The 26,537-nt window shown below is 41.8% G+C and overlaps 1 protein-coding gene across 5 annotated transcripts in view; it reads left to right on the top strand.

Annotated features, from left to right (window-relative positions):
• Positions 1 to 24,103, top strand: part of LRCH2 (leucine rich repeats and calponin homology domain containing 2) — a 50,018-nt gene extending 25,915 nt beyond the window's left edge. For 2 of the 5 annotated variants that reach the window (XM_075573128.1, XM_075573126.1), the window contains 10 exons: positions 454 to 516; positions 2,181 to 2,229; positions 2,760 to 2,870; positions 9,318 to 9,362; positions 11,363 to 11,413; positions 12,700 to 12,757; positions 14,333 to 14,445; positions 14,770 to 14,907; positions 16,983 to 17,060; positions 18,126 to 24,103. In XM_075573128.1, coding sequence (XP_075429243.1) covers positions 454 to 516; positions 2,181 to 2,229; positions 2,760 to 2,870; positions 9,318 to 9,362; positions 11,363 to 11,413; positions 12,700 to 12,757; positions 14,333 to 14,445; positions 14,770 to 14,907; positions 16,983 to 17,060; positions 18,126 to 18,245 — 826 coding nt within the window. In that variant the 3' untranslated portion in view covers positions 18,246 to 24,103. The remainder of the gene's footprint in view (positions 1 to 453; positions 517 to 2,180; positions 2,230 to 2,759; positions 2,871 to 9,317; positions 9,363 to 11,362; positions 11,414 to 12,699; positions 12,758 to 14,332; positions 14,446 to 14,769; positions 14,908 to 16,982; positions 17,061 to 18,125) is intronic. The other 3 variants (XM_075573129.1, XM_075573127.1, XM_075573130.1) reach the window with 2 other exon arrangements.
• The last annotated feature ends 2,434 nt before the right edge of the window (positions 24,104 to 26,537 follow it).

The following is a 26,537-nucleotide window of genomic DNA, read 5'->3' as shown; positions in this document are numbered from 1 at the left end:
GCATTGTAAGGAACTCCAACCCCCTCTATTAGCGCATCTGAGATCAGATGCATTGTATGGAACCCCAACCCTCTCTCATAGCGCGTCTGAGATCAGATGCATTATAAGGAACCCCAACCCTCTCTAATATGGCTTCTGGGATCAGACGCATTGTTAATTCTTATGTTTTTGATACAATTTTCAAATGACCTGAACATTTTAGGGATGCCTGGGGAACCCAAGGGTTCATAGTAACCCTGGTTGAAAAACACTGGTCTAGAGAAACCTGTGGGTGAAGCAGTCATTTAGTTGCATTTGAGTCCCCGGGGCTTGGTTCTAATAAAATGAATGCTCCATGCCTCTTTCAGTACTCAAATAATACATCATGAAGGAAGCTCCTGGGCATGTCTTTGAACAGCAAGTCATCCTGGTGTTAGGTGAATTTAAAATAGGCTTTATTCATTTTGCTTTCAGGTTTCTTAACCACTCTACTTCAGCAAGAGACCGACCCAGGCAAGGCAAGGGATCAGAGAAATGGTACATGGAATATTCCACTCTTTATTTTCAGTGCAGTTAGCTTTCCAAAATATATAGTAAATGCTGTTTGTTTGCTATGCATTTGGACACCTCTCGGGATATTGTAACCACATTTGCATGTATTTGGGGTCTCTGGAGCTGAGCCCTGTTAATTTCAGCTCCGACCACCCTCTGCTTCCAGAGATTCTTGCCTCCATAGCAGATGCCTGTAGCTGCTCTGCTCGGCTAGCGGGGATCACGAAATGGCTGCTTTTCAAAGGTCCCGCACCCAGTGGGCCAATAGGAAGCCGTGACGTCATCCGGTGCGGCTTCCTATTGGCCCACGTGATGCTGGAGCTTTAAAAAGGATTGATACTGGCAGCCCCTACGACGGGGAGTATCTCTGGAAGCAGGGGGTCACCGCAGCTGACATGAATGAGGTTCAGCTCTCAAGACCTCCTGCTTCAATTCTTTGGGAGGAGGGAGGCTTTCCCTGGCTTGATTTGCTCCTTTTAACAGTCATTGCTCCGGCTACTGTGTCTGTTTTTGAAAAGGTGCATTTTAGCCTGTACATATTGCCCTATGCTTTTAGCCCGTCCTCGCTGTGGGTATTTATCTTTCACAACATGTTAAAATGTTACGGGATGCATATCCCTTTGATTCATTGAATGAGCTGTGCAATGCGTAGGCTGTAGAAGTATCAGCAAACATGACCATCTTCGCCCTTCTGACTCAGTGGTTAAGGGTATTGTAGAATAAAGGGGGGGAAAAAGGAGCTCTCTAACTGTAAATCAAGAGTCTTATACCCCGGACATACAGTACTCAAACGAGAGGCAACTCTCAGTGTACTTTTCCTAGTACAATATTTGTATTAAGGCTCCTTTGTGTGTAATTAGTAACTAGCTGCGTAGAGATGATGTACTCCATTTTTAATTGGTATTCGTGAATGTGATCTTGTCTGCAGTTGTGGATGTTGAGTGAATGATCTCTCTATTTATTCTCCTCCCTCACGTTGTCTGTCTTCTGTGATCGTGTTTTCTATTGGCTATCTTCAACTAATCATAATTCAATGAATGTCGGTCAGATTACCAAGTATAGTGCAGGGGGGGGGGGGGCAACGCTAGTCCTTTAGCGCCACCAACAGGTCAGGTTTTCAGGATATCACTGCTTCAGCACAGGTGGCTCAGTCTTCGACCTGTGCTGAAGTAGGGATATCCTTAAACCTCTTACCTGTTGGTGGCCCTAAAGGACTGGAGTTGGCCACCCCTGATCTAGTGCAATTTCATTTAGCCTGGTTGCTAAATAGTCATTCAGTGTAAATATATTGGAAAGCACATTTTTCAAATAATGGGTAACCAATGCTACGGCCTGGATTATGCGTGCTTTAGGTGTAAGGCTGAAGGAGCCTAAACGTGTTCCTTAACACTGCGTGCTATAAGGAACATACAACCTAGACATGGGCTTACAATAGTAGAAGGCATTTGCATTGCAGAATTCGTCAAACATGTCCTGCATCAGAATAGATTGATTTTACTAGCGCATGTTCACCCCCAAACCATGTTTTATGGTCGGCCATATTTAGGTGGCCCGCAATGCATTCCTTGGGCAGCAAACCGAATCAGTCGAACCAGAGCAGAAGTGAAACCATTTATGTTGCAAGCGTACATGTCTGTTTCTCTCCTCAGTGCCCCCGTCAGCGACAATAATTCACAGTTATCGCCGTGCAGTTGGCAGGTAAGAAAAGTCGGGAATGGGCATAACCGCACGTTCTATCCAAGTGCAGCACGTATCTATGCTACCTTATGTGAAATACAATGGGAACTAGGACAGGGGTGCTCAACTCTATTCCTCAAGCACCATCCCTCTCCCTCCCCTCCCCCCCCCCCCCAACAGGTCAAGTTTTCAGGATATCCCAGCTTCAGCACAGGTGGCTCAGTCGAGGACTGAGTCTCTGATTGAGCCACCTGTGCTGAAGCAGAATGCTGAGCCTCTGCTTGAGCCACCTGTGCTGACGCAGGGATATCCTGAAAACCTGACCTGTTGGAGTGGGCTTGAGGACTGGGATTGAGCACCTCTGCCCCTGGAGCGCTCAAATACCCAGTGGTTTTAAAACTTCAGTTTGACTTTCACTTCAGCATAAATATGAAATCCCGAGTTTTCCAAGTTATCCCTTTTTTACTAAACATTTGAGATTTTATATAGATTTAGCTTATTGAATGTGCACTCAAACTTTGTCTCTGCTATCTCTGTTTTGGGTATTTCAGGGATTAGAGAAGGATCATACTGATGAGCAAGGTTGGCTGGAAGCAGAGTCTGCAGTCTGGCAAACGGAGGAACGGCGAAGGTCGAAGCAGACTAGGAAAGAGTACTTCAAGGTAAAAGACTGGAGTACTTTATTGAATGTTTTGACAGTACTTTCATTGCCGTTAAGTTTTGGTTAGCGAGCCCGCCTGCATGCAAAAATCGTTTCTTCTTACTAGATTTTCAAAAGTGCTGAGCTTCAAGTCTTTGGTACATCTTTACTACAAAACATTTGCCACTTTCAGTCTATTTTGTAATATTGCCCCGGTGTTGCTTTTCTCTTATTTTCTGGGCCGCAACTGTATGTATAAAGCAGTGTTTCCCAACTCCAGTCCTCAGGGAACCCCAACAGGTCAGGTCTTAAGGATATTCCTGCTCCAGCACAGGTGGCTCAGTCAAAATGGCTGAGCCACTGATTGACCCACCTGTGCTGAGGCAGGGATATCCTTAAGACCTGACCTGTTGGGGAAACACTGATATAAAGGAAACGTGTTGGGGCGTAGCTGCTGTCATAGCCCATTGTCAGCAAATTATTAGCATATATAGCAAATTAAAGGTGCAGTCTCTCCAGGGATTAACGTTAATCTGTGGCAGTTACACATAAATCAGTGTGTTCATGGAGGGGGTGGCAGACCCCTTCATGCACCCAACTTGGGACAACAGGCCTGCATGTCTTCCCATCCCCGCCCCCCCTTTGTTTGCAGCCCCCATCATATCGACTACCATGATATATTTCATCACTGTCTCCTGCAGAAGTCTCTGTATATTTATGGATTTCTCATCTAAAGGTCCAGTTCAACTGGGGAACCCGGCTTTCATCATACCCGTTTATATTTCCAGTTCATCTGCGCTGGGTTCATAGTGGAGTGCAGGAATTAAACGTTTCTAAGCATTTGTAAATAAGAGGATACTGTCCACTGAAGAAGCTGTGGCTTAGATGTGGTGTTCCACGTCTGCAGATCTTTTATCCTGACTCCCCATCAATTAGATTGTAAACTCTTCAGAGCAGGGACTCTTCCTAAATGTAATTTTTTAAATCTGAAGCACTTATTCCCATGCTCTATTATTTAGTATTTATATGATTGTCACGTGTATTACTGCTGTGAAGTGCTATGTACATTAATGGTGCTATATTGACATACATACATACATACATACATACATACATACATACATACATACATACACACACACACACACACACACACACACACACACACACACACACACACACACACACACACATACATACTGCCAAATTTAGCAGTCATCATCATGGCTATAAAAAAAAAGTGCTGGGCAAGTTTTTTCTTGCACTGACTATTCACTGCACTAGATGTCAGTGTTGGCATATTCTTCCTACAGGTTTGAAGCCTTCTACCATTGTATAGCATTAAAACTTGGGGAGATGGGTCTATAATTTTCTTAGAGCAACCTGGCTTGCAACTGCAGGACCTGGACGATCATTGAGGAATCTTTCAAAATGGTGTGTCATCTTCAACCCTTGTCAATCCATTGCGGGATCAAGGCCTCCCCAATGATCTTCCATTAATGCATTTTGCAAGCCTCTCTCCCACATTGCTCCAACATATATTTTCTGATTTCATCCTCCCACCTTACTTTTGGTCTTAGTCTTAATTTCCCTTGCGGTCAAGTAAAGAAAGAATGGGACCAGGCGCTTCTATACAATAAAGCTGTGTAAGGTGAACCCAATAAAGACAAATGCGTGTCACCCAAAAATACAGAGTATTGCCTACAACAATAGTGAACTCAAATTATAATATATATATATTTTAAAAAAAAATTTACCTTCACCCACTTTGTGAAAAAACAACAGATTGTGATATAATTTGAAGTATAAGAAAATAGCAGCTCTACACCCTTGAATAGGACCGTTCGCTAGTCCAAACAGTAGTATGTAGTCTTCCAAGTAAGGGGAGCGCTGGTGGATCACATGATGGAATATATGAAAAAAATAAAGAGGCAAATAATGGTGTAGGCAGTAAATGTTTCCCTATCTAAAATTAGTGTAATGATCTTACACACAAATGTATCTATGATGTAATGGCGTATCAGAGATCCTTCTCTCTCCGATAAGAGCCCTCGACTGAATCCTCACATGTGGACCCTTGAAAAGACCCTCTGGAGTGTGTGTCAACAAATTCCCTTCAGAAGGCTTTCACCCGAGGAATAAGAAAGAGAGAGCTCGCAACGGTGTTATATTGTAAAAAAAAGTTATATTGCACAATAAAAATGACTCGCTCACATTTTGTATGAGAATACATTTCATGGGAGAGGACTGTATGTTGTGGATCGCTGGAGTCTGGCTGGTCTGATCACTGCTTCTTTTGCGTCCGCGTGCGTCACTTCCTCTGACGTCTCACTTCAGGGCGGAAGCAGCTTCTATGGTCCTTCTGGTTGTCTCTCTTTCTTATTCCTCGGGTAAAAGCCTTCTGAGGGGAATTTGTTGACACACACTCCAGAGGGTCTTTTCAATGGCCCACATGTGAGGATTCAGTCAAGGGCTCTTATCGAAAAGAGAAGGATCTCTGATATGCCATTACTACATAGATACATTTGTGAGTGAGACCATTACACTAATTTTAGATAGGGAAACATATTTACTGCCTACATCGTTACTTGTATCTTTATTTTTTCATATATTCCATCACGTGATCAACCAGCGCTCTCCCCTTACCTGGAAAACTACATGATCCAGTCAAGTACCATCTTTGTCCAACAATGGTAATTTTTTCTTGCGCTATGTCTGGCCCAATGCCATTTTAATTTCTTCACCCATGTCATGTCAGACTTTTGTTTAATTTCGAACCCATTCATTCTTTTTACTGTCTTGCAGTAAAACACAGCATACAGCTCTCCATACTTTGTGTTATCTTTGCATTTAGGCTCCAAGTTTCATGTCCATGCATAAGCACGGGAGGAATACACTGGTCGAAAACGTTTTTCTTTAGGCACAGGGAGAAGCTTCCCTTGAAATATTATCTTGTTTCTTCCAAATGCGCTCCATTCCATCTTCATTCTCCTATTGATTTAATTCAAAAGGTTCCAACCCATTGTTATTTGCTGGTCAAAGTAGACCTGGTTTTTGACTTCTAGTTCTAGTCCATTTATTTCAATCTTTGCAGACTTGGCACATTTGTTGAATGTCACTTTGGTCTTGCTGAGATTCCTACGGAGGCCTCTCTGGCAGAGACTTGTGCTATTTATTTTATATATTTTTGTGTATTTATTCATGTAATTATATGCTTATTTCATATGTGGTTTTCAACATAAAGTGGCTGCTGGGCCTGATCCTAACTCATATAGCGCTTCCCTGTTTGTTTGTTTATTAATCTACTTATTCCAGCAAGTTCTCCAATTTGTTGCTGGAGGTCTTCTGGACATGTGGCAAAAATAACAATGTCATCTGCAAATCGTAGGTGACTCAAATATTCACAGTTGATTTTAATTCCTTTTTCTTCCCAATCTAATGTCTCGAAAAATTCAAGTGTTACACTGAAAAGCTTTGACATGGTGTCTCCCTGTTGCACTCCCTTAATCTTCATCTAGCCTGTATCTTCATGTAATCTAACGGTTGATGTGGCATTCTCATAAATGTTCTTTATAATACCAGTGTACACTTCTTCCAACATTTGGTCTTCATGCATCTAGGACCGCCGAGTTGTAGACAGAATCAAATGCTTTTTCACAATCTACGAGCCCTAAGTGGTAGATATATTCATTACTTCGGGAAATCAATTCTTATTTGACTTGAACGTGATCCATTGTGTTGTATCCCCTGTGAAATCCCGCTTGTTCTCTAGGCCGGGCAAAGTCCAGGGTCTGTTGTAGCCGATTCAGCGAGTATCTTCAAAAAAATCATGTAAGTGATTGGAGGTAGACTGGTTGGTCTGTAGTTCTTGTTGTCGTCTTCGTCTCCTTTCTTGTGGATGAGGATAACTATGGCATTGCTCCATTGCTCTGAAATTTTCCTCTTCACGCAGCATGTAGATAATTTTTGTCAAGGATTTGTTCTACTTCCAAGATTTCAGTTGTAATTCCATCTTCCCCGGGAGCCTCCTCATTCTTCGTGGATTTTATTGCACGGGGGCGCCAACACGTTGATGTAACATGCCTGTAGCTTTTGTGTGTTTTTGTATTTATACCACAATGTTGTGATCTGCGGTTGCACCCTGCTTTTCTCTGCTTCATCATTATTAATCCCTCATCACGCTGGCTAGGGCACAATAATAAAATAGAAACATTTTATGACAATTGTCACGTAGGGCACACCTGTGAGCACGTGACCTGCATACGCAAAGGCCCCTCAAATGAACAATATCTCCCCTAAATCCGTCCCAATATACCATCTGTCATGAATATCAAACAAATGAGCATTTGATTTAGATATGCAATCAGGGTTAATACACACAGCTACTCTAACCTACTCACCTTTCTCCTCCCCAAGGTAGTGTCAATGTGTTAATATTAACCCCTTACTCCATTGCAATCATATCTACCATGCTTCTACCACCCAAGAATTATGCAAATTAATATATCTGCCAGGGTCTCTGGTCCCTGTTTATAATAGAAAAATGCACTTAACACACAATCTGTTGTAGCAAAATACATGTAATGATAATGTAAATACGCCCTCCAGAGCATGCAACCGTTCATTCAGAGCGCCAAAGCATCACTTATTAAATGTTTTAATATATACAAATACAGTGCTTAGATTACAGAAAAAGGGTTTACAATAACATACAATTACAGTAAATGCAGGACAGTTTCTTAAAATAACAGGATAAAACAGAAATCCCTGTACATTACCATAGGTCAGGATTTTCTCCCAGAGAGGTCACTGGTGTAACAAATATGAGAAATCACGTGTTTGGTCCAAAACACTTTTTGAAATCTGCTTCTCATAATACCCTGCTAAGTCTTATGTACTTTTTTTCCTCCATTGAAACGTTGGCCCACCTCTGTCGTAAATCAGCTGCAAGATTTGACTGTTTTACAACAGAGAGAAAAAAAAAACTTCTACCAAATGACGACATAAGGTTTGCCTCCTTATATAAACGCCCTCATAACTTCCCTTCTCTAATCCTCAGACACACGTCATATCAATAGATTCAGGTGCTCACGACGGACGTAATGAGACCAAGTATGACCGTCTTGTCCCTAAATTTGAGCGACAAATGGATATCTGTCCCCCATTACCAGCTAGACCTCACGTGTCTGGCCTCATTGCATTTGTCTCTTTGACACGTCCGCAGATATCGAAATGTTATACTTCAGCATCGCAGTCGAGTCCATGATTCCATATTGCATATCTTTTGGATGGTATGTGATGGTCACGCCCCCTGCCACTCCGTAAAACCCTTCCAGGAATGCTTTGAACGTACCTTTAAACAGTGTTCTGTTTACGTTCGTGTCAGGGGAAACATAATTTACTCCCATCTCTGGCAAAACATATGTTCTTATCTAGATTCTATCGGTCCTAAAATCCTAAAACTAGGGCCAAGAGATTAACAGGACATAAAACATGCAATTTTTTTTTTAAATCAAACTTTAGCCACATTAACCCCTGAAGCACCAGATTGATTAAAATATCTCATGATATTATCATGACAACAATCTTTTTAAATGCATCTCTCCAGCACCAAATATGAGTTAGAGTAGTTTTTTGGCGTGTTTGTGTAGTTGTCACCTTTTTAGTCTTGCTGTCCACTGAAGCAAATAACCATACATGCTCCTTTTTAAGTTGGTGAAACATTGAAAGTGAAATATTTACAAGAAGAAACGCATCTTAAGTTTTAAGTAGATCTTAAGTTGAAAGTCGATCTTGGAGAGGAATTTTGAAACCATCAGCGATCCTGTTTTCCTAAACACAACTCGCACCCATCCCTGCATTTATTTATGAAGCAGCAAGTATGCATATAACTTTTTTTATTTTTTGTGGGGCGGTCTTTTAGGACGTGGCAAAAAGTAGAGACTTGGAAAATTCTCATGGGGCAAACGGAACCAACACCCAAAACGTACTGTAATGATGCATCAAAAATGTTCAAGTCCACTTATGTTAGAATGCAAATCGACTTCAATAGTCGAATAAACTTCATAGCGCTCTCCTTGCGAGTCTTGTATTTTGTTGGTGAGCAGTCAGAGTACAAAGTTTCAGGTCCATCCCTGGACCCTTTATCGGGTAACCTTGAATTCTTCTTAAGGGGACGTGAACATTTTTGCTGCACGAGTCTTTGAGAACCACATGTCCTAAAATCTGTACAATTTTTTTTTTTTTTTTTTTTTTTTTTTTTTTTCATTTTGAAATAATCATTAGAACAAAGCAATAAAGTGAACACATTTTCCTGGTCTTGTAAAGCAATAACTGCACTGTTAACATCTAAACCATTTAAAACCTAGTGCATAAAAATGCTGCACACAGCACCTGTTACTAATGTGGAAAGACTGTAATTTTCGTGTGTGATCTTCCTCCTCATTTTGCATTATTATATGTTTTACAGTACAAATCTTCCCGGAAGTGTTCAAGCGGAAATGAAAATGATGAGGTGAGACTGTGTGAAAAGCAGAGTTTAGCATCAGTTGCTGAAACTGGTTTACTCCTTCAGGGCCAAAAGCTTGGGCAATTGAGGGTATCATCTGGCTCCAGATAATTGGAACGGGTCTAGCCAGTGCAGGTTTTTAATCCTTTTGCTGGATCTATGGTCAGCGGCAAAAAGAATACATTTTTGGGGGGGAAATGGATCCCGTTCCACTCCTTGCTCTTTATAGTTAACGGGCCTTTTCTTTGTTCATTTGAGTAGACCTCAACTTTTTTGAGACCAAGATCATTAACTTCAGTAAATCTCAGCCTTCCAGCCTCCTAAACGGCATCACAAATCAACAAAGACGGAATAATGGAGAATGCGATTGTTTTATTGTAAATGGAAATGTTGGTGTTTTTGTAATCGTGCAATTGTAAACATGTCGGTAAGGCCTCGGTCCCGCTGCGCTCGTTGGCGCGGGCGGCAATGTAGCGAGTTCCCCACCAGCAGGGGAATCCTCGCGAGCCGGTCCCGGTCCCCACTGGCGGCACAGCTGACTACACGCTGTCGCGCGTCAGCCGCTAGGAGACACAAGAGAATGGTGTTTTCTAGCTTTGACGCGTGACGTGTGTGGCTGTGAGCCAATGGGGAGGGGAGGCTGCGGGAGGAGGAGAGGCTTCGGGGAGCGGGGAGGAGTGTGGAGTGAAAGCAGGTGAGTGCCTTTCTCTGTGTCCGTGTCTGTGTGTGTGCGTGCCTGTCTGTGTGTATATGTGTGTGCCCGAGTGCGTGAGTGCCTGCCTCTGTCTGTGTGTGTGTGTGTATGAGTGCGTGAGTGCGTGAGTGCCTGCCTGTGTGTGTGTGTGTGTGTGTGTGTGTATGTATGGATGAGTGCCTGCGTGTGTGTGTGTTTAACTTACCGAAGCTCCAGCTCCAGCCCGAGTCCGTGGAGGGAGGGGGGGGGAGAGTAGCGGGTCCCTCCGCTCAAGCCACGCCCCCCTCCCTGTCAAACCGCCCACCACCCGCCCACCTCCCGCTCCAGCTCCCGCTCCCTACAGACCGCATATCGCGGTCTGTGTATCTCAGCGCACCGCCTGTCAGCAGTGCGGGTGCGCTGACTCTGGGAGCGGGGCCTTAGCCTAAGGAAGGGTGTAGCTGTGCTTTTGAGAGCAAGTGCTTTATTTATATTTTCTGCTTCTGTGTTTGATTAAATTCTTTGTTGAGTTTCATGTCTTTGTTGCCATCCTCATCTCATCCATTTACTAGTGAGATACCTACATACATACGTACGTACATACATACATACCTCAACCCCGTTAGAACACTGTGCTTGGGGTCCAAAGAACCACATCGCGATATAAGCGTATCGCGTTAGAAATAATGTATAATTGTATGCATTGTACACTAAGACACCAATAATCGTGTCGTAAAGTATTCATAAATATGAAAATTGGGAGCCACGCTTGCATCGCGTTATAAACGGATTCGCGTTGTAACGGATCGCGTTTATAACTGGGTTGAGCAGTACTAAACTGTTACTCTTCTGGTTCTGGTGACGTAGTATTGAAAGTCCATGATGTGTATCCTCATTGGATGTTGGGCTCTCCGGAACTGAAAGGTTAATGCTACTATACCCCCACAATAAAATGGAGCTAGTTTTGGCTGAGTAGTCCATGCTTAGCTGGGAATTTCGGCATACGTATTTAGGAGCTTATTCTATATCAGCAGAAGTGGCCCATCAGACACCATTTATTTCAATAGGGCGTTTTGGCCGAGAACAGCCGGTTTGGCTGATTTGCATTATGCCCCTTCGTTCAACACGTACTCCCAGATACTGTCCAGTATCCCGTTAATATATCTTGTTTGCAGTACACCAACTGTGAAAACTAGTGTATATTTGGGAGGGTTTCTGACCATGTAGAGCATGAAGTACCACTAAGTATGAAGTACGTCATGTTCAGTGAGGTTAATTAGATACACTTTATATCCTCTTTTGGTGACTTATTTTTATCTCGTTTTAATTTTAGCAAAACCGTGATAGTGCAAATGTGTCACCATCATCTCCTGTGTCACCCGAGGTACATTCTTTTATTTTCATCTCCAAGTTGTCTATGTTTTCTTTTGCAAAATAGAATGTTTATTTGCATTCTGCGTATTGATCCGGAGTTTAGAAAATTATGCCTTACTGAACTTACTGCCCAAGATGTTATGGGTTTTTTGAATGTAAAATATGATTTGCTATGTAGAAGCAAAACTTATGTACTCTTCTCTAATCCAAATAGAATTTCAAAAGTTCCCTTTGCTTGGCATAATTATGAACTTCAGTATTCTATTTTAACTATGCAAATTCTGTTTAAATATTTCCAATTTCACTAGTAGCTGTGTATTTTGAGTCAGCGCATTTACATAGCAGCCACCAGTATGTACTTAACTAGATCATTCATTTGCTTAGTGCATTTTTCCAAGTAATGTATGTATATCCTGTTTATCTGGGTGGGTGGTTGTGTATATGCACGTGCATACACAGGGTGTTATTTTAACGCCTCCTTTGACACAAGGGCATACATTAATTAGCAGAAACTGGAGACCAATATGGATCATGTGGTCCGTCTACTGGGCCAATTTGTGCTGAACTGTATCTTGTATGATCTCCAGCTTGTATTTGTTTGTTGTTCCCTAGTCTATCGCAGGTAATTTTGAGCTCAAACTATTGTATTTATCCTATCCCTTCGAATACTGTTTCCCCCTAGATAAATATGCCCAGGGGATGGTCAGGGGGATCAAGATGTTGGCACTCCATGGCTATATCTTTGCATTAAAGTGGTTTTTTGTTCTGGCTTATCACTCTTTGCGAGATTTTGATAGCCTATATGAGGAAGGCTTTATAACCTTGAACAACCTACCTTTTTCTGTTTCTCTTTGTATTTTATTTAAACCCTTAGGTAATTGTTTATTTTTCACCAGCACGTGACTGAACACCTAGTCCAAAAATATTGTGGTTCCAAATTTCGTGTCCTACTGTCTGGCAAGAAAATCCGGTATTTGTGCAGAACAAGCCGGGGGGGGTAACCATTTATTGGAATGTCCGCTAAGGATAGGGTTTTTAATACGTGTGGTATAGGGAGCCAGTGATGACTACACATTGCTACATGTACTGTAGCAGGCTTCATTGTTCTCTTGTGGTATGTTGGGTCAGAACCGCAGTACTCTGCTGCAACATTACCATTGTATACTATGTGTGGTATTCTGAGGCATGTTAAGTTATCTGGGGGAACCACGAATATATAAATGTGTATATACACAGAAATGTATTTAAATATTACATATATTAAATGCTTATGATTTTTTTTATTTTTTTATTCAGGATTGTGAAAGATCCCACAGTAATTCCCCCACTCCTTTTGGGTTAAAGCCACGGTCGGGTAAGTATTTCTTACTGAAGCTTACTTGAACAGTACGTACAGAACACAATTTCTCCGTCCGTTTTTGCTTTCTCACCCATGTCTTTACCCTTTTGTTACATTTCTTTCATGCGTTTTTTCTATGTGTGTCTCCGTTTTGCCCTTTCAATCTCTTTTGACCCATCTTCCGTGTAACTCTCTCACAATCACACACTTGTATTCACTCGTACATTCATCTCCCTAAAGGCCCTGGGAGGTGTGGGGAGATGGGCCACACGAGAAGCAGTGAAAATACGCCTGCAGTAGAGGTCTTATTCAATGTACTCTTCACGTTTGTGTGAGCTGTACTAGGAGGCCAGGAGATTTGTGGGAGCTGTACTAGGAGGCCAGGAGATCTGTGGGAGCTGTACTAGGAGGCCAGGCGAACTGTGGGAGCTGTAGTAGGAGGCCAGCGATCTGTGGGAGCTGTAGTAGGAGGCCAGCGATCTGTGGGAGCTGTAGTAGGAGGCCAGCGATCTGTGGGAGCTGTAGTAGGAGGCCAGCGATCTGTGGGAGCTGTACTAGGAGGCCAGGCGATCTGTGGTAGCTGTAGTAGGAGGCCAGCGATCTGTGGGAGCTGTAGTAGGAGGCCAGCGATCTGTGGGAGCTGTAGTAGGAGGCCAGCGATCTGTGGGAGCTGTAGTAGGAGGCCAGCGATCTGTGGGAGCTGTAGTAGGAGGCCAGCGATCTGTGGGAGCTGTACTAGGAGGCCAGGCGATCTGTGGTAGCTGTAGTAGGAGGCCAGCGATCTGTGGGAGCTGTAGTAGGAGGCCAGCGATCTGTGGGAGCTGTAGTAGGAGGCCAGCGATCTGTGGGAGCTGTAGTAGGAGGCCAGCGATCTGTGGGAGCTGTAGTAGGAGGCCAGCGATCTGTGGGAGCTGTAGTAGGAGGCCAGCGATCTGTGGGAGCTGTAGTAGGAGGCCAGCGATCTGTGGGAGCTGTAGTAGGAGGCCAGCGATCTGTGGGAGCTGTAGTAGGAGGTCAGCGATCTGTGGGAGCTGTACTAGGAGGCCAGGCGATCTGTGGAAGCTGTACTAGGAGGCCAGGCGATCTGTGGCAGCTGTACTAGGAGGCCAGGAGATTTGTGGCTGCTATACCAGGAGAACAGGTCAGGAGACCTGTGGGAGCTACACTAGGTCAGGCCACGAGATCTGTGGGAGCTGTACTAGGTCAGGAGATCTTTGAGAGCTATAACAGAGAAGATTTGGTTTCCTCGGGCTACCATAAAATATTGGGGGTCTCTGCATAACCGCTGCGCTGCAACCCCAAGTGTTGGCTGGAGAGCAAAAGTACCCAGTATAACTGCATGTTGCATCGCTTTGCACCTGCCTCTTCTGGCCTGATGGCGGCTTCATTGGGTTCTGCTGCTTACCACTTAATATTCACAGTTGCACTTCCATGAGGGGATAAACGCAGCACCATGAAATCACAGAGTGTTTCTGAGGAACCCCACAGAGCTTGCTCATTTTCACCCCAGCACTAATGACACATATTTTCAGACTTGGTTACTCGGGCCGCTTGACGTGACAAAGTAGTTAACAGGCTCTTGTTTTACAGCTTTTAGTCGTTCGTCTCGCCAAGACCATGGCTCAACGGATCCAGGATTTACAATGAGGAGGAAAATGGAACATTTAAGGGAAGAAAGGGAACAAATTAAACAACTACGTAATGTATGTGTCACTGAATATGAATTGTATGCTAAAGTGTTTGGGTTTTATCCATTATATACAGCTGTCTCTTCACCTCAGAGGAGATGGGTAGCAGTACTGTTCTACAAACGCCTCTGGTTTCACACGCTGCACTTTTGTTGTTTGTTTAAGCATTTGTTATCGGTGGCGTTCAGCAATGAGGTATAATGTGGGGAAAGGCTGCTTTTGATTCTACTATTGTGATGCCCGACGGTATATGCAGTACCCTATGTGGCATAGCATGTTTGTCCTCATTTCTTGACATAGTTGGATAGTAAAGTAACTGTTCTTGTTTGCTTCCTAAAGAACCTTGAATTCAGACTGAAGGTCATATTACCAGATGACATTGGAGCAGCGCTAATGGACGGTGTGATTTTGTGCCACCTTGCCAATCATATACGACCACGTTCTGTCGCCAGCATTCATGTACCATCACCAGCAGTGGTAGGTATTTGTGGCAGTGTTTTTAGTTTTTTCTCTTTAAATAAAATGCAAAAAACATACTGTATTTGAAAGAAAAGTACACTTTTTACACTTTTTTTTTAGCTTGGTGCTTGAACTTAAATTATTTTTCCATTGTGTGGTCATTGTACAGTAAGATCACAGAACCATTTAAGGCAGGGGTAGCCAACTCCAGTCCTCAAGAGCCACAAACAGGTCAGGTTTTCAGGATATCACTGCTTCAGCACATGGCGAAACGTTGGTTGTTTCTTGCTTTTCTGCTCCTTGACTTTTTGGGAACTGCAGGATTTCCCCTATCTCCGTGAACACAGACCGGCTACTCGCCTACTTTGAAGATTTATGAGACGTGTGCCTGAAATACGCTGCCTTTTGTGTCATTTATTATAGCCCCATATTTGTAAAAATATAAACACTGGTAAGGCTGGAGCTGGGGGTCTGTCGGTGTGCACTGACCCATTTTTGGATGCCTTCAGAAAATAGAAGTGGTGTCCGGGTGTATCATTGTCTAGTGACTGTAATTACATGAGAAAGTAGTGTCAAAATCTGGGTGCTGCTAGTTTAGGCACCTCCTTCCCAGGCTTTAAGCAGACCCCTCCCCACTTCCCAAGTCAGCAGGTCCTTTTCATTCTACTGGATACAGATCCAATGTTGGTCTTTCTCCCTCCTAATAGAGGTAAATGAGACTGTTAATCCTAATAGAGGTATTAGTATTTTATCTGGTAGTGTTAGGACCTGTGAACAGGGTCTGCCTTGTCGTGGCGCGCAGGCGTACAATGCTTTGGCCAAAGGGTTAAACTAAATTACCCTTTTTCAAGAGAATATATAAGTATTTTACTGTGTATTTTTGTCATATTGGATGTAGCATTGGGCTTCTCTGTTGCTTGTAGTTTAGGACCCACCACGCTTTTCTCTTATACAAAAACCTTAACTACATAAAAAGGAAGAGTAATATGGCTATTTACATTTTGTCTGAATGGCCATATACTGCTTTGCAAAAAAATAAAAAACAACATTTTTTTGCATGATGATAAAAATTTTGTTGGGTAGTCACATGACCTAGTATGCATTTTTCACCTACACCTAATAAAACATTATAACGGTGACAAAATAATATTGCTGAAATGAAGATACTGTTGATATATTTTTTTAATGGACTGGTGGGGGTCTCTGGAGAAGGATTGATGGCAGAGAGAGTCTTGTAGACTTTTGAATGAGTATGATCGTACTATACTATGTATTCAAATAAACTACTTATTATCAACCGAACCCCATTTGTCAATTTGGAACATTGGCAACGATTACAAGGATTCACCACACAATTGACACATTATTGTTTAAACACTTTATTTCAAAAAGCTCACATTCCCCCTGGCCACACATGGGTGTGAACGGCCTTGGTAGTGGCGGGGTATTGATGCAATCCTTCCTGGTGAATGAAACCCGTGGTCAGATCCGGGGCTTTCCTGGGCAGTTGCTGATTGGTTTACTGGCAGCTCCCGGCTGGAGCCCACCTTATGGTTCTGGTACCTTGAATATAGCAGGGCCCTTCTGAATGCAATACAGATTGATTGCCCAGTTTTCGGGAAAATCAGTGGAGAGGCTTAATTGTTAAAGTATTTGGTAGACTGATGAAGGCAAAATAAGTGTTTATAACACCGTGCATAGAATGTTCTGATGAAATAAAACCACTGGAAACTTTTTTTTATTGCACTATGATCTGTGTTAGTATTTTAAAATGTGTACATGGCTCCTGCCTTATATTAAATGTAATTTGATTCATAACACGGCAATACATTTCTTTACAGTAACCAATAAATGCAGTGGTCACTGTAGGTTTTTGCAATGGTTCACCGTCCCCCAACAAAAGATATGTTGTCATGCTGGAGGTTAAAAAAAAAAGTAATAAACGCTTGCGCCTGTTGATGTCAATCCCAGTTTCATTGAAAAATCCTTGACTAATCTGGTAGCAAGATTAATAATCTGTAAACCAGATGATTCCAAACATGGTGATATGCTCTGTGGCTTCCCGATACCTGACAGATTGTGTTCCATTTCAGCCTAAACTCAGTATGGCAAAATGCAGACGAAACGTTGAAAATTTCCTTGATGCCTGTAAAAAACTTGGGGTTCCACAGGTGAGGTCATCTATTCAGTGACAACGTTTATATTACTCTGACTTGCTTTCACTGACATTTGTAAACCATACACTATACATCTTCATTCAAAATGTAGCTTCCTCACACCTTTGTCATGCTCCTCTGCAGACATCCACGCGAACTTCTCCATGGAAGCAGGTTCCCATGCAGATGTAGTAGTGCGTTTATTATCAGTACAGGCAGTCCTCGGTTATCCGACACAATGTGTTACTCAAAATGGTGTTGTAAAGCGAAACGTTGTAAAGCGAAACACGTTTTCCCATAGGAACACTGTTTAAATGAAAGGTTCCGTTCCTGAAGTCATTTTTAACACTAAAATACACCAAATATTTTATGCAGGCAAGATATGCAGCACACACATAAATTATATAGTGTATATACTGTATTATATATATAATATAACATAATAAATAATATACTATATAGTATAATATAATATTATAAAGTATAATATTATATATATATATACGCTCTTACGACGCTTTGCAACGTTGTTTATGTGAATGTGTGTGTATATATATTATATACACATATACAACGTTGCAAAGCGTCGTAAGAGCGTTGGATAAGCCATTTTGGCGTTGTAAAAATGAACATAGGTATGCATTGCGAATTCCCCGGTCTGCAGGGGGGGGGGCGTGACAGGGGTGCGGCCGTGACGTCACCCGGCAGGTTCGCCCTCATTGGCTGAACTGCCGGGGGGCGTGGCCTAGCACTCCATCGCTAGTTCCCCTCGCAATTTTCTTGCAGGCTGGAAAACTCCCCACGCAGCGCTGGCCCCCACTCGCAGCGGGCCCGGCCCCATTGAGGGGCCGCTCTTGTCCCTGCAGCGTCCGCCACAGCGGGCAATGCAGTAGCCAGCGGGGACCTGGCCTCAGACAGGTCTGCAACCCTGCTTTTCCCATTATCTCTTACATACATCTTGATACACTGCAGCCAGGGATTCGGGGTAATGACATGCAAATGAGTCGTGTGTCACCTTTTTCTTATAGCAGCAAGGGGCTGTACACAACACTTACCATGTACCATGCTTCTGTTTTTCAGGAAGGGCTCTGCTTGCCACATCACATCCTAGAAGAGAGGGGTTTAGTTAAAGTTGGCGTCACCGTTCAGGCACTACTAGAACTGCCAACATCAAAAGCATCCCAGCTTTCTTCAGTGTAGTATCCCGCGGAAACGCAAAACGAGCGCCGAGATTCGTTTGACACGTTCCCCAGCCTCCACAACGAAATCTCGCAGAATTCAGACCGTTAACCGAGACTGTGTGTTCTTACATAATGAGCCCAAAAGAGGACCGTGCACAGCTTCTGTACTTTTGCTAAATTCTGTGAATTTCAATGAAAAAAAACTGCACATTTACACCATTTAAATCCAGATTTTAAGCAAACTATTGAAATTTCGTAAGTTGCGTTTGTTGGCATTTTTCAATTTTTATTTTTTTATTTTTAACATTTCCAAAAGCAATTGTCACTTCAACATTTTAATTTTACTTATGTAGTTATGACTGGATATTACAGCAGTGTATATAATGTTTAAAATCTGGACCAGTGCTTGTAGTTTTGAACTAGTCAAACTTTTATTTCAAAATGAGGTATTGGAATTATTTATTGCACTTATTGTAATTTATCTACTTTTTGGCATCTTCAGTATTTGGTTTAGTGATTTAGTGACTGCTCCAATCTTTGGCCACGTTTTTGTTTTTTGGGTTTTTATACCTATATCTATATTTGTAATTTTTAAAGTATTATTTTTCTAGTCTGAGTTGGTGCCAAACGATCTTTTCAGTTGTAGACTGTTTACATGTGAAGTGCCTGTGACTGACAACTCCTTTATACTTTCAAAATGTTTCTGGAAACCGAACTAACTTTCAGCTTTGTAATGTCGAGACAGGAACAGGGTTTCACATTTTGGTCTCTTATCGCCATTTTTTTTTAAGACGTTTTTTTATTTTACGTTTGTATTGTGCAGGCGTATGCTGGTGAATGCAGTTGCGGGTTTAGACTGTAAATATGTTGGGTTTTCATGTTCATTTTAATGTAGCTCATCACCTTTTCATGGGTTGACAGATACTGTAAGATGCATCATGCTATGTGGAGTGGAATTGATCAATATGTAAATATTCAGTGAGTTTAAGTTTTCTTATTTATTGGTTTAAATAGCATCCGTCCATAACAATTCTGCATTGAGAGTTTTTGGTTGTATTGAGACGTAACTTGCACATTGTTTTCTGTTATGTACACGCCCTTCAATTAAGAATTTGGTGCATTTTTGTTATTTTTAAATCTGGAACTTTATTTTAAAGCACAGAAAACTAGTCGGGATGAGAATCCTAGCTAGAAAAAGAAACCCACAAGTGCACTCTATGGGGACTTTATTTTAAAGATAAGACTCTTAGGCCCTTAGGCTGCGCTTATAGTGCTGTCGCGTCGCGGCAAAACAAATGCATTGTCGCCGGCGCTTATAGTGCACGCGACAAAGCGACAGTGCTGCCAGAAATCTGGTAGTCACTGATATTTGATTTTTGGAGAGACAGTCGCCACATGTGACTGCCTTTAAACCAATCACAGAGCGCCTATTGCACTCTGCCCTCCCCCTTGGTATCGTCACTGGCCTTGTCGTCAGCGACGTCGCTCAAACTTGAAATACAACGTTGGCAACGGGTGACGTCATCGGTCGCGTCGCCGTCTGTATAAGCGCAGCCTTAGGCCGCACGTATAGTGCCTGCGATGGCGGCGTAACGTCACCCGTTGCCGCTAGCGAAAGTTGTATTTCGCTTTGCGGCGGCGGCGCGGGCGACCAGGGCATTGATTGGTTCAGGGACTGTCACATGAGGCGACAGCCCCATAAAAATCAAATATTCCCGGCTTCCAAAAATCGCGTTGCCACGTCGTTTTGTCGCCGTCGCGCTTGCTATAAGTGCACGCGGCGGCGGCGACAATGCATTTGTTTTCGGGCGACGTCGCCGGCACTATAAGCTCGGCCATACTCTGTAAGGTGTGCTAAGGGCAGATAATGGCCTATCGCATGGAAAGTTCCATTGACTGTATTGGGGGTTTAAATGCAATAGCCCATCATCTGCCTTATCACACAGTACAGAATAAGGGACTTGGTCCTAAACTCTGACTGCACTTTTGGTTTGTTTTTTAACTTTATTAGTGAAAAATCTGCTTCAGGAACTCCTAGTCCACCTCATAGCTCACATGACAAACATCTACACTCTCAGGTTAATATAACAATTCGGTATTGAAATGGCTGTTCATTTTGTTTCTCTGCTAACAAGAATATTCAATGATGTACATTTTTCTCCAAATATAATTTGGTAAGTTATGGTGGGAAACAGTGACACGCCCTGCGCTGTATAGTGTACAGTAAATAAAAATCTCCGACAGGTCTGCAACCCTGCCTCTCCCCATTATCTCTTGGCATAGACTGCAAACAGGGATTCTGGGAAATGACATGCAAATTAGTAGTACTTTTTCCTCAAGATATTACTATGGTTTAACCCTGATGGGATGACTATGAAATGTTTGCTTCTCCAGCAGTGAATGTGCCAAGAGGGGCTTTAACTTTTTGACAAGTACTTCGATACTAAGCCCTTTTATACTTTGCAATGAACGGGTAATAGCAGCAGTCACTCCCATATTCCATATGTCGTTAATGTGTTGTGTAGGTGGAACGGCTGAAGTGCCAAGAATGTGTGCATCGCATTAAATTGCTTCCACCACATTCCATTACAGAATGAACTGAATTGTAATTAATTTTAGATGTCTTTAGGCAAAGGGACACTGTTTTTATATAGCTAATGTGATCACAAATAGTATGCGAGAGCCTATCTCATTTTTTAATTTTCCAAATATTGAAAAAAAAATATGAGTTGGCATCAGTAAGAGACTATAACTCTTCACGGTATTATCTCTTTGAAAACTTATCCGAATGGTTTCATTACGGGTCACATTTTGTGATACTCGGCACACCTGTTCTGTAGGGTTCAAACGGCAAATCATTCAAAAGTCTGTGGATTCTGCGCTTATGGAATTGATGAGCTGGGAACCGTTTAGTAATGAAATAACGGAAAATAATAGTTTGCTTACTGCTTCGTCTCAGGTTGTTGTTTGAATCACATTTGTTTGTTCTTTTTATGTTCTTCGATATGGGCATATTGCTTTTTTTTTTCTCAAAGAAATCAAAAACCAAGTATTTTTAATTTGAAACAACCTTGGCCTCTTCGCCAATCTAATGTGCAAATATAATGTGCGTGCAATTTGAAGCCATACAGTGTTAGTCTTCCTCATACAAATGTTTATTTAGGGTGTTGTAGTAAATGTTGCATGCTTAAGCTACCAGCAGTGCAATAACTGGTAATGTGCTAACCTTTTTAGCACTGAAGATGTAAACATGAAGGCCACAGAATTGGGTCTCCAAAAATTGTGCTAAAGCCGAGTTATTTGTCCAGGATTTTATATTTGTCTCCCTCAATTTTGGTGCCGTTACGGCTTGCGAAACTATATAAGAATAAGACGTGAGCACTTTCACGTCTCAGACAGGTCTGCAACCCTGTCTTTCCTCATTATCTCTTAGCATACAGTGCTTCCACTGCAGCCAGGGATTCTGGGAAATGACATGCAAATGAGCACACAGTTTCACCTTTTGCTTCTTGTCCATTTTAACATGTATCCCCTATAAGGTTATGCCTGCCGCATTCCACAGCTTTTTAGCACAGCCTGGATTAAAGTGCAGAGCCAGTAACCCTTCTCACCGACCACTCTTTCAACCTCTTTGCGTCTCTTCAGTGGGAGGTTATACTGGCGTTGCCATGTGAAGTTGGAATAGGTTTCAACCACACATTATATAAGTTATGGAGGGTAAAAGTGACTAACATCCTCCACCGTACAGTGTACAGCAAATAAAAAATATCACTTGTGAGCACATTCACATGTATATAAAATATATCAAAATAGGAATTATAACTTAACATTTCAAAGTATCTAAACCAACTTCTTTTAGGATAAACAACATTATGAAAGCCATATTAAGAATTGCACCTGTTAAACCCCAATAAGTTCTTCCAACTACCTCCTAACAGAAACCAATACTGTGTGAAAGGGTTCCCCCACCCCACAAAATCACGGCAATCCTAGCACTGTTCCATATTTTTGGCCTACCTTAGTGGAGGTAAACTACTTAATACTCCACTACTTACATTGAAGGATATTCATTGTTGGGCAATGGGTTTTTCTTCCTCCTGTAGAGCACGTGCTAGATTATATTAGCACACAATCTACAGAAACTCACATCCTTGTTTGCACGACCTGTTTCCTGTTTCTAGAAACGAGGAAACGAGCAACACTAATTGCTTCCTTGTAACTGAAAAACATTTGGCTTGAGGGGCGGCTTTTCAGTATATTGCATAATCGACAACGTTGATATTGTAATACAGTCAAAATAAAGCGATACGCTGCTTCTTTGGGGTGGGTATGGGCATCTTGGACATTGACCGTGGGGTCAAGCTCGCTCTAGGGGGCCAACAGAAAGTTGCATCGACAAACACCCCAACATTGTGCACCAAAATATGTACTGCTGTAGTTCCTGTACTACTGGATTGAGGTTCTTCCAAGCAATTCCTATGAAAGTCCCCTAACCACACAAATGTTTATTAAGTACAACCAGTCTTACAGGCCCCGTAAACATAGTGTACTTGTTAAATAGGTGCAGTTGGACAGTATGGCGTCGTTGGTAGATTGTGATGACCTATTGTTGACCCCACAGCCATAGTGGCTTATATCTTTGATATCTCTGGTTCCTGGAGGTCGCGGGACCATGGCTCGGCTACGCACGACCCACTGGTTCAGGTGAGTTGAAAATGAATAAACGGGGCTGGTCATTTTGGAGAACTTGGCTACTGGTTCGTAAAAAAAAAAAAAAAAAAATAATAAATTCAAATGAAATTAGGCAAGAAGTAGTTTTTGCCTTTTCAGGCCTCGCTGCTGCCAGGGGGGGACCTCCAACATGTTCAAACATTCTAGTTCGTGCATAGTCTAGTACAGGGGTGGCCAATGCCAGTCCTCAAGGGCCACCATCGGGTCTGTTTTTAAGGATATCCCTGTGCTGAAGCAGGGATATCCTTAAAACCTGACCGGTTGGTGGCCCTTTAGGACTGGCGTTGAGCACCCCTCGTTAGTAGCAATATTGGCCATAAAAAAAAAGACAAAAGCAGACATGCATTTTATTGGGTTAACTTTGGAGTATTTTATAGATGTTCCTCAACTGTGCAGCTTGTCAACGAACTATATAAAGAACTCCTATACTGATCCGTTCAATTGTTCTCACCAAGTGCAAAATAATCTTAGTCTTGCAGGGGGCAGCCTCTGCATATTATAGGGATCTCGTAAAGATATACGTTTTGTGTCCTTACTGGAAAAAGTTGAAGCACTGAATAGCCTGAATTGTACTGTGGACAGTAATGCAATGCTATGAAGAATCTATCTTCATGTCTTGTAAGGATGATTTTTAAGAATACACACGTTCATTTTTCTAAATTATTAAGCTGTAAAGAATTAACCTCTGCAGCATCTTCAGGACAAAATAAATGACATTAAGGGTTTCACAATTCTGTTTAAATTCTTTTAAACGGATGCAAACTCTGCGCAGTCACAAAGCAAACTTTGGAAACTGTCATAAATATTAATAAACAAGTTGTAGGGAATTTTAATGTACTGTGTATATGTAAATATGTATTTGTAATACTGACAATGTACTGAATATTTAAGTCCGTTTAAATTCTTTAAACTGTTTTCTCATTCTTTTTTAAAACACTGTACAATATTGTAACCTAAACCTTTTTTTTGTCCTGGATTCTGTTATTGCTGATGCTTCCAACTTTTATATGTTGGTCCTTTTCAGATATTCCTGTAAGTGTAAATAGCTTCTTTTTTTTTGTATTGATTTTTTTGCATGGATAAATACTTCTGGTCTAAACCAAGACTGTATATATTATGTGTATAAAATACAGACCATTTGATAAATGTTTCCATTGTGATTTATTATTTGTATTCGTATCTGGTTTCATTGTTATTGTGGATAACAGAGTATTTGGGGAGCGCAGAATCACTGCAATATGAAAATTTAGAAATATGGATGGGGTGAGTTGAATAGAATCTGAGATGTACACTCACAATTTGGTATACAGAAATGAAGCCGTTTCCAAAACGTGTTTAAATGCTTGACCCAGAAGTTAGTAGATCAACTCGGATAAGTGGTTTTCAGATCCCCAAAAAAGAGACAGAACATAACATAGTGCGATTTGTTGTATTAGAATGAAAATGACATAAGCAGGAATAAAGTTCACTTACATAATTTGTAAGATATCAGATACAGGCATACCCCGGTTTAAGGACACTTACTTTAAGTACACTCGCAAGTAAGTACATCTCGCTCAATAGGCAAACAGCAGCTCGCGCATACGCCTGTCAGCACGTCCTGAACAGCAATACCGGCTCCCTACCTGTACCGAAGCTGTGCGCAAGCGGGGAGACTATAGAGCCTGTTACACATGCGTTATTTACATCGGTTATGCACGTATATAACGATTGCAGTACAGTACATGCATCGATACGTGGGGAAAAGGTAGTGCTTCACTTTAAGTACATTTTCGCTTTACATACATGCTCCGGTCCCATTGTGTACGTTAATGCGGGGTATGCCTGTATGTAGAACTATAGATGTGATCAGGTCAGTGATCAAATGCTGACATGCACCGTCCATAGTGCCATCGTCCGTGTACCGTCCTCTGGATCTGTGCTTCTCACCCGCTGAGGGACTTCCGGTATCACCTGTTCCTGTCTATATAACGCAGAGGGCTGCTGACACGCATGGAGCTTCTTCACAGGGAGTTTCCTTCTCCGGGGAACGCTGACGGTCTAAGCTAGCAAACAGGCGGACTGGGCGGTGACTTGACAGGATGAACGGCTAAGGCCGCGCTTATAGTGACAGCGACGCGACGTCGCCCGAAAACAAATGCATTGCCGCCGCCGCCACGTGTGCTTATAGTAAGCGCGACGGCGCGAAAACTGGTAGCCGGCAAAATTTGATTTTTCAAGGGCTGTCGCCTCGTGACGGCCCTTGAACCTATCAAATGCCAGGAAACCTGTGATGCCACCGCCCGGCGAAATATAACTTTCACCTGTGGCGACGGGTGACATCACCCGTCGTGTCGCCATCGACGGCACTATAGGTGTGGCCTAAGGCAGTGATAGCTAATAGCAGACAACGCGTTTTGCACGTCATTCGGCTTCGTCAGGAGTCATAATGGACGCGTCATAGAATCATTTATATATACCTCCTATGTTCTTATTGTTCAATCCATAATTAGAGATATAATTGATTATAAATTATTCAGATGTACACAAATATTTGATATATCAAATATAAAAATACAACATGAAGGGGAAAACTTTATTTAATAATCGAACTTAAAATGCTAAAAGAACAACTTAAAAATGATAATAGAAATATGATTATAAGAATAATTATAAAAATGAATTGATGGACTGGTGGTGGAAATGGGAACAATATAATTGGGAGGTGCTATACCAGAAAGGCTGGAAGACTGGCATAGATCCATTCAATCTAATCATGGTGAATAGAGACAGAATTTGATTGATCAAATGATAATAAATATAGAGGCTAGCTATACATTATATTTTGCAATGACACATAACTTCACATGAATTATACATATAATATATGAAATCTATAAAAAAATCAATGGTAAAACATAATTTGTTTGGGGGAGAGATGGGAGAGAAAACAGGACGTTAATATCAATGTGTACATAAATCACATAATATTGTAATTAAAAAAGCACCAGTGTCTGTCTGCTTGCATCGTCTTAAGGCGATGGATCCAGAAGGTCTCTCTTCTAGCTACTGTAGGTCGATAGTACGATTACCTCCTCTCCAACGGGCTACTACATGTTTGATACCTTTTGTATAGGAGTCCTTTGGCATTGGACTCATGACACATCTGGAAGTGTTTCGGTATGCTGTGTCTGTACTTTTCTCCTGATATTCCCTATGTGTTCAAGAATACGAATTTTTAAAGCCCTTGTGGTTCTTCCTATAAGGGCATTCAATAAGGTATATCATAAATTCCTTTCTTCAATTTAAATGTTTTATTTGGAATTCTTCTTTAGTAATATATTTGATTTTAAAGAATTTGTTTCTTTAGAACAAAATTCACAGGCGTTACAATTTTTACAACTAAAAAAAAAAACCTTTGGGTAATTTGAGCCAATCATTCGAATGACTTTTCTTCACAGTTTTAAAAGTACTGGGTGCTAATTTGTCCTCTAGGTTTTTGGCCCTAGTAAAAATAATATTTGGTGTATCCGGGATTTCTTTTCCCAATACAGGATCCTTTTGTAGAATGTGCCAATATTTCGTTCTTCCTCGAGTTATT

This window comes from Ascaphus truei, chromosome 16 (genome assembly GCF_040206685.1).
Source record: "Ascaphus truei isolate aAscTru1 chromosome 16, aAscTru1.hap1, whole genome shotgun sequence".
Taxonomy (NCBI): domain Eukaryota; kingdom Metazoa; phylum Chordata; class Amphibia; order Anura; family Ascaphidae; genus Ascaphus; species Ascaphus truei.
This window is presented reverse-complemented; position numbering and strand designations above follow the sequence as displayed.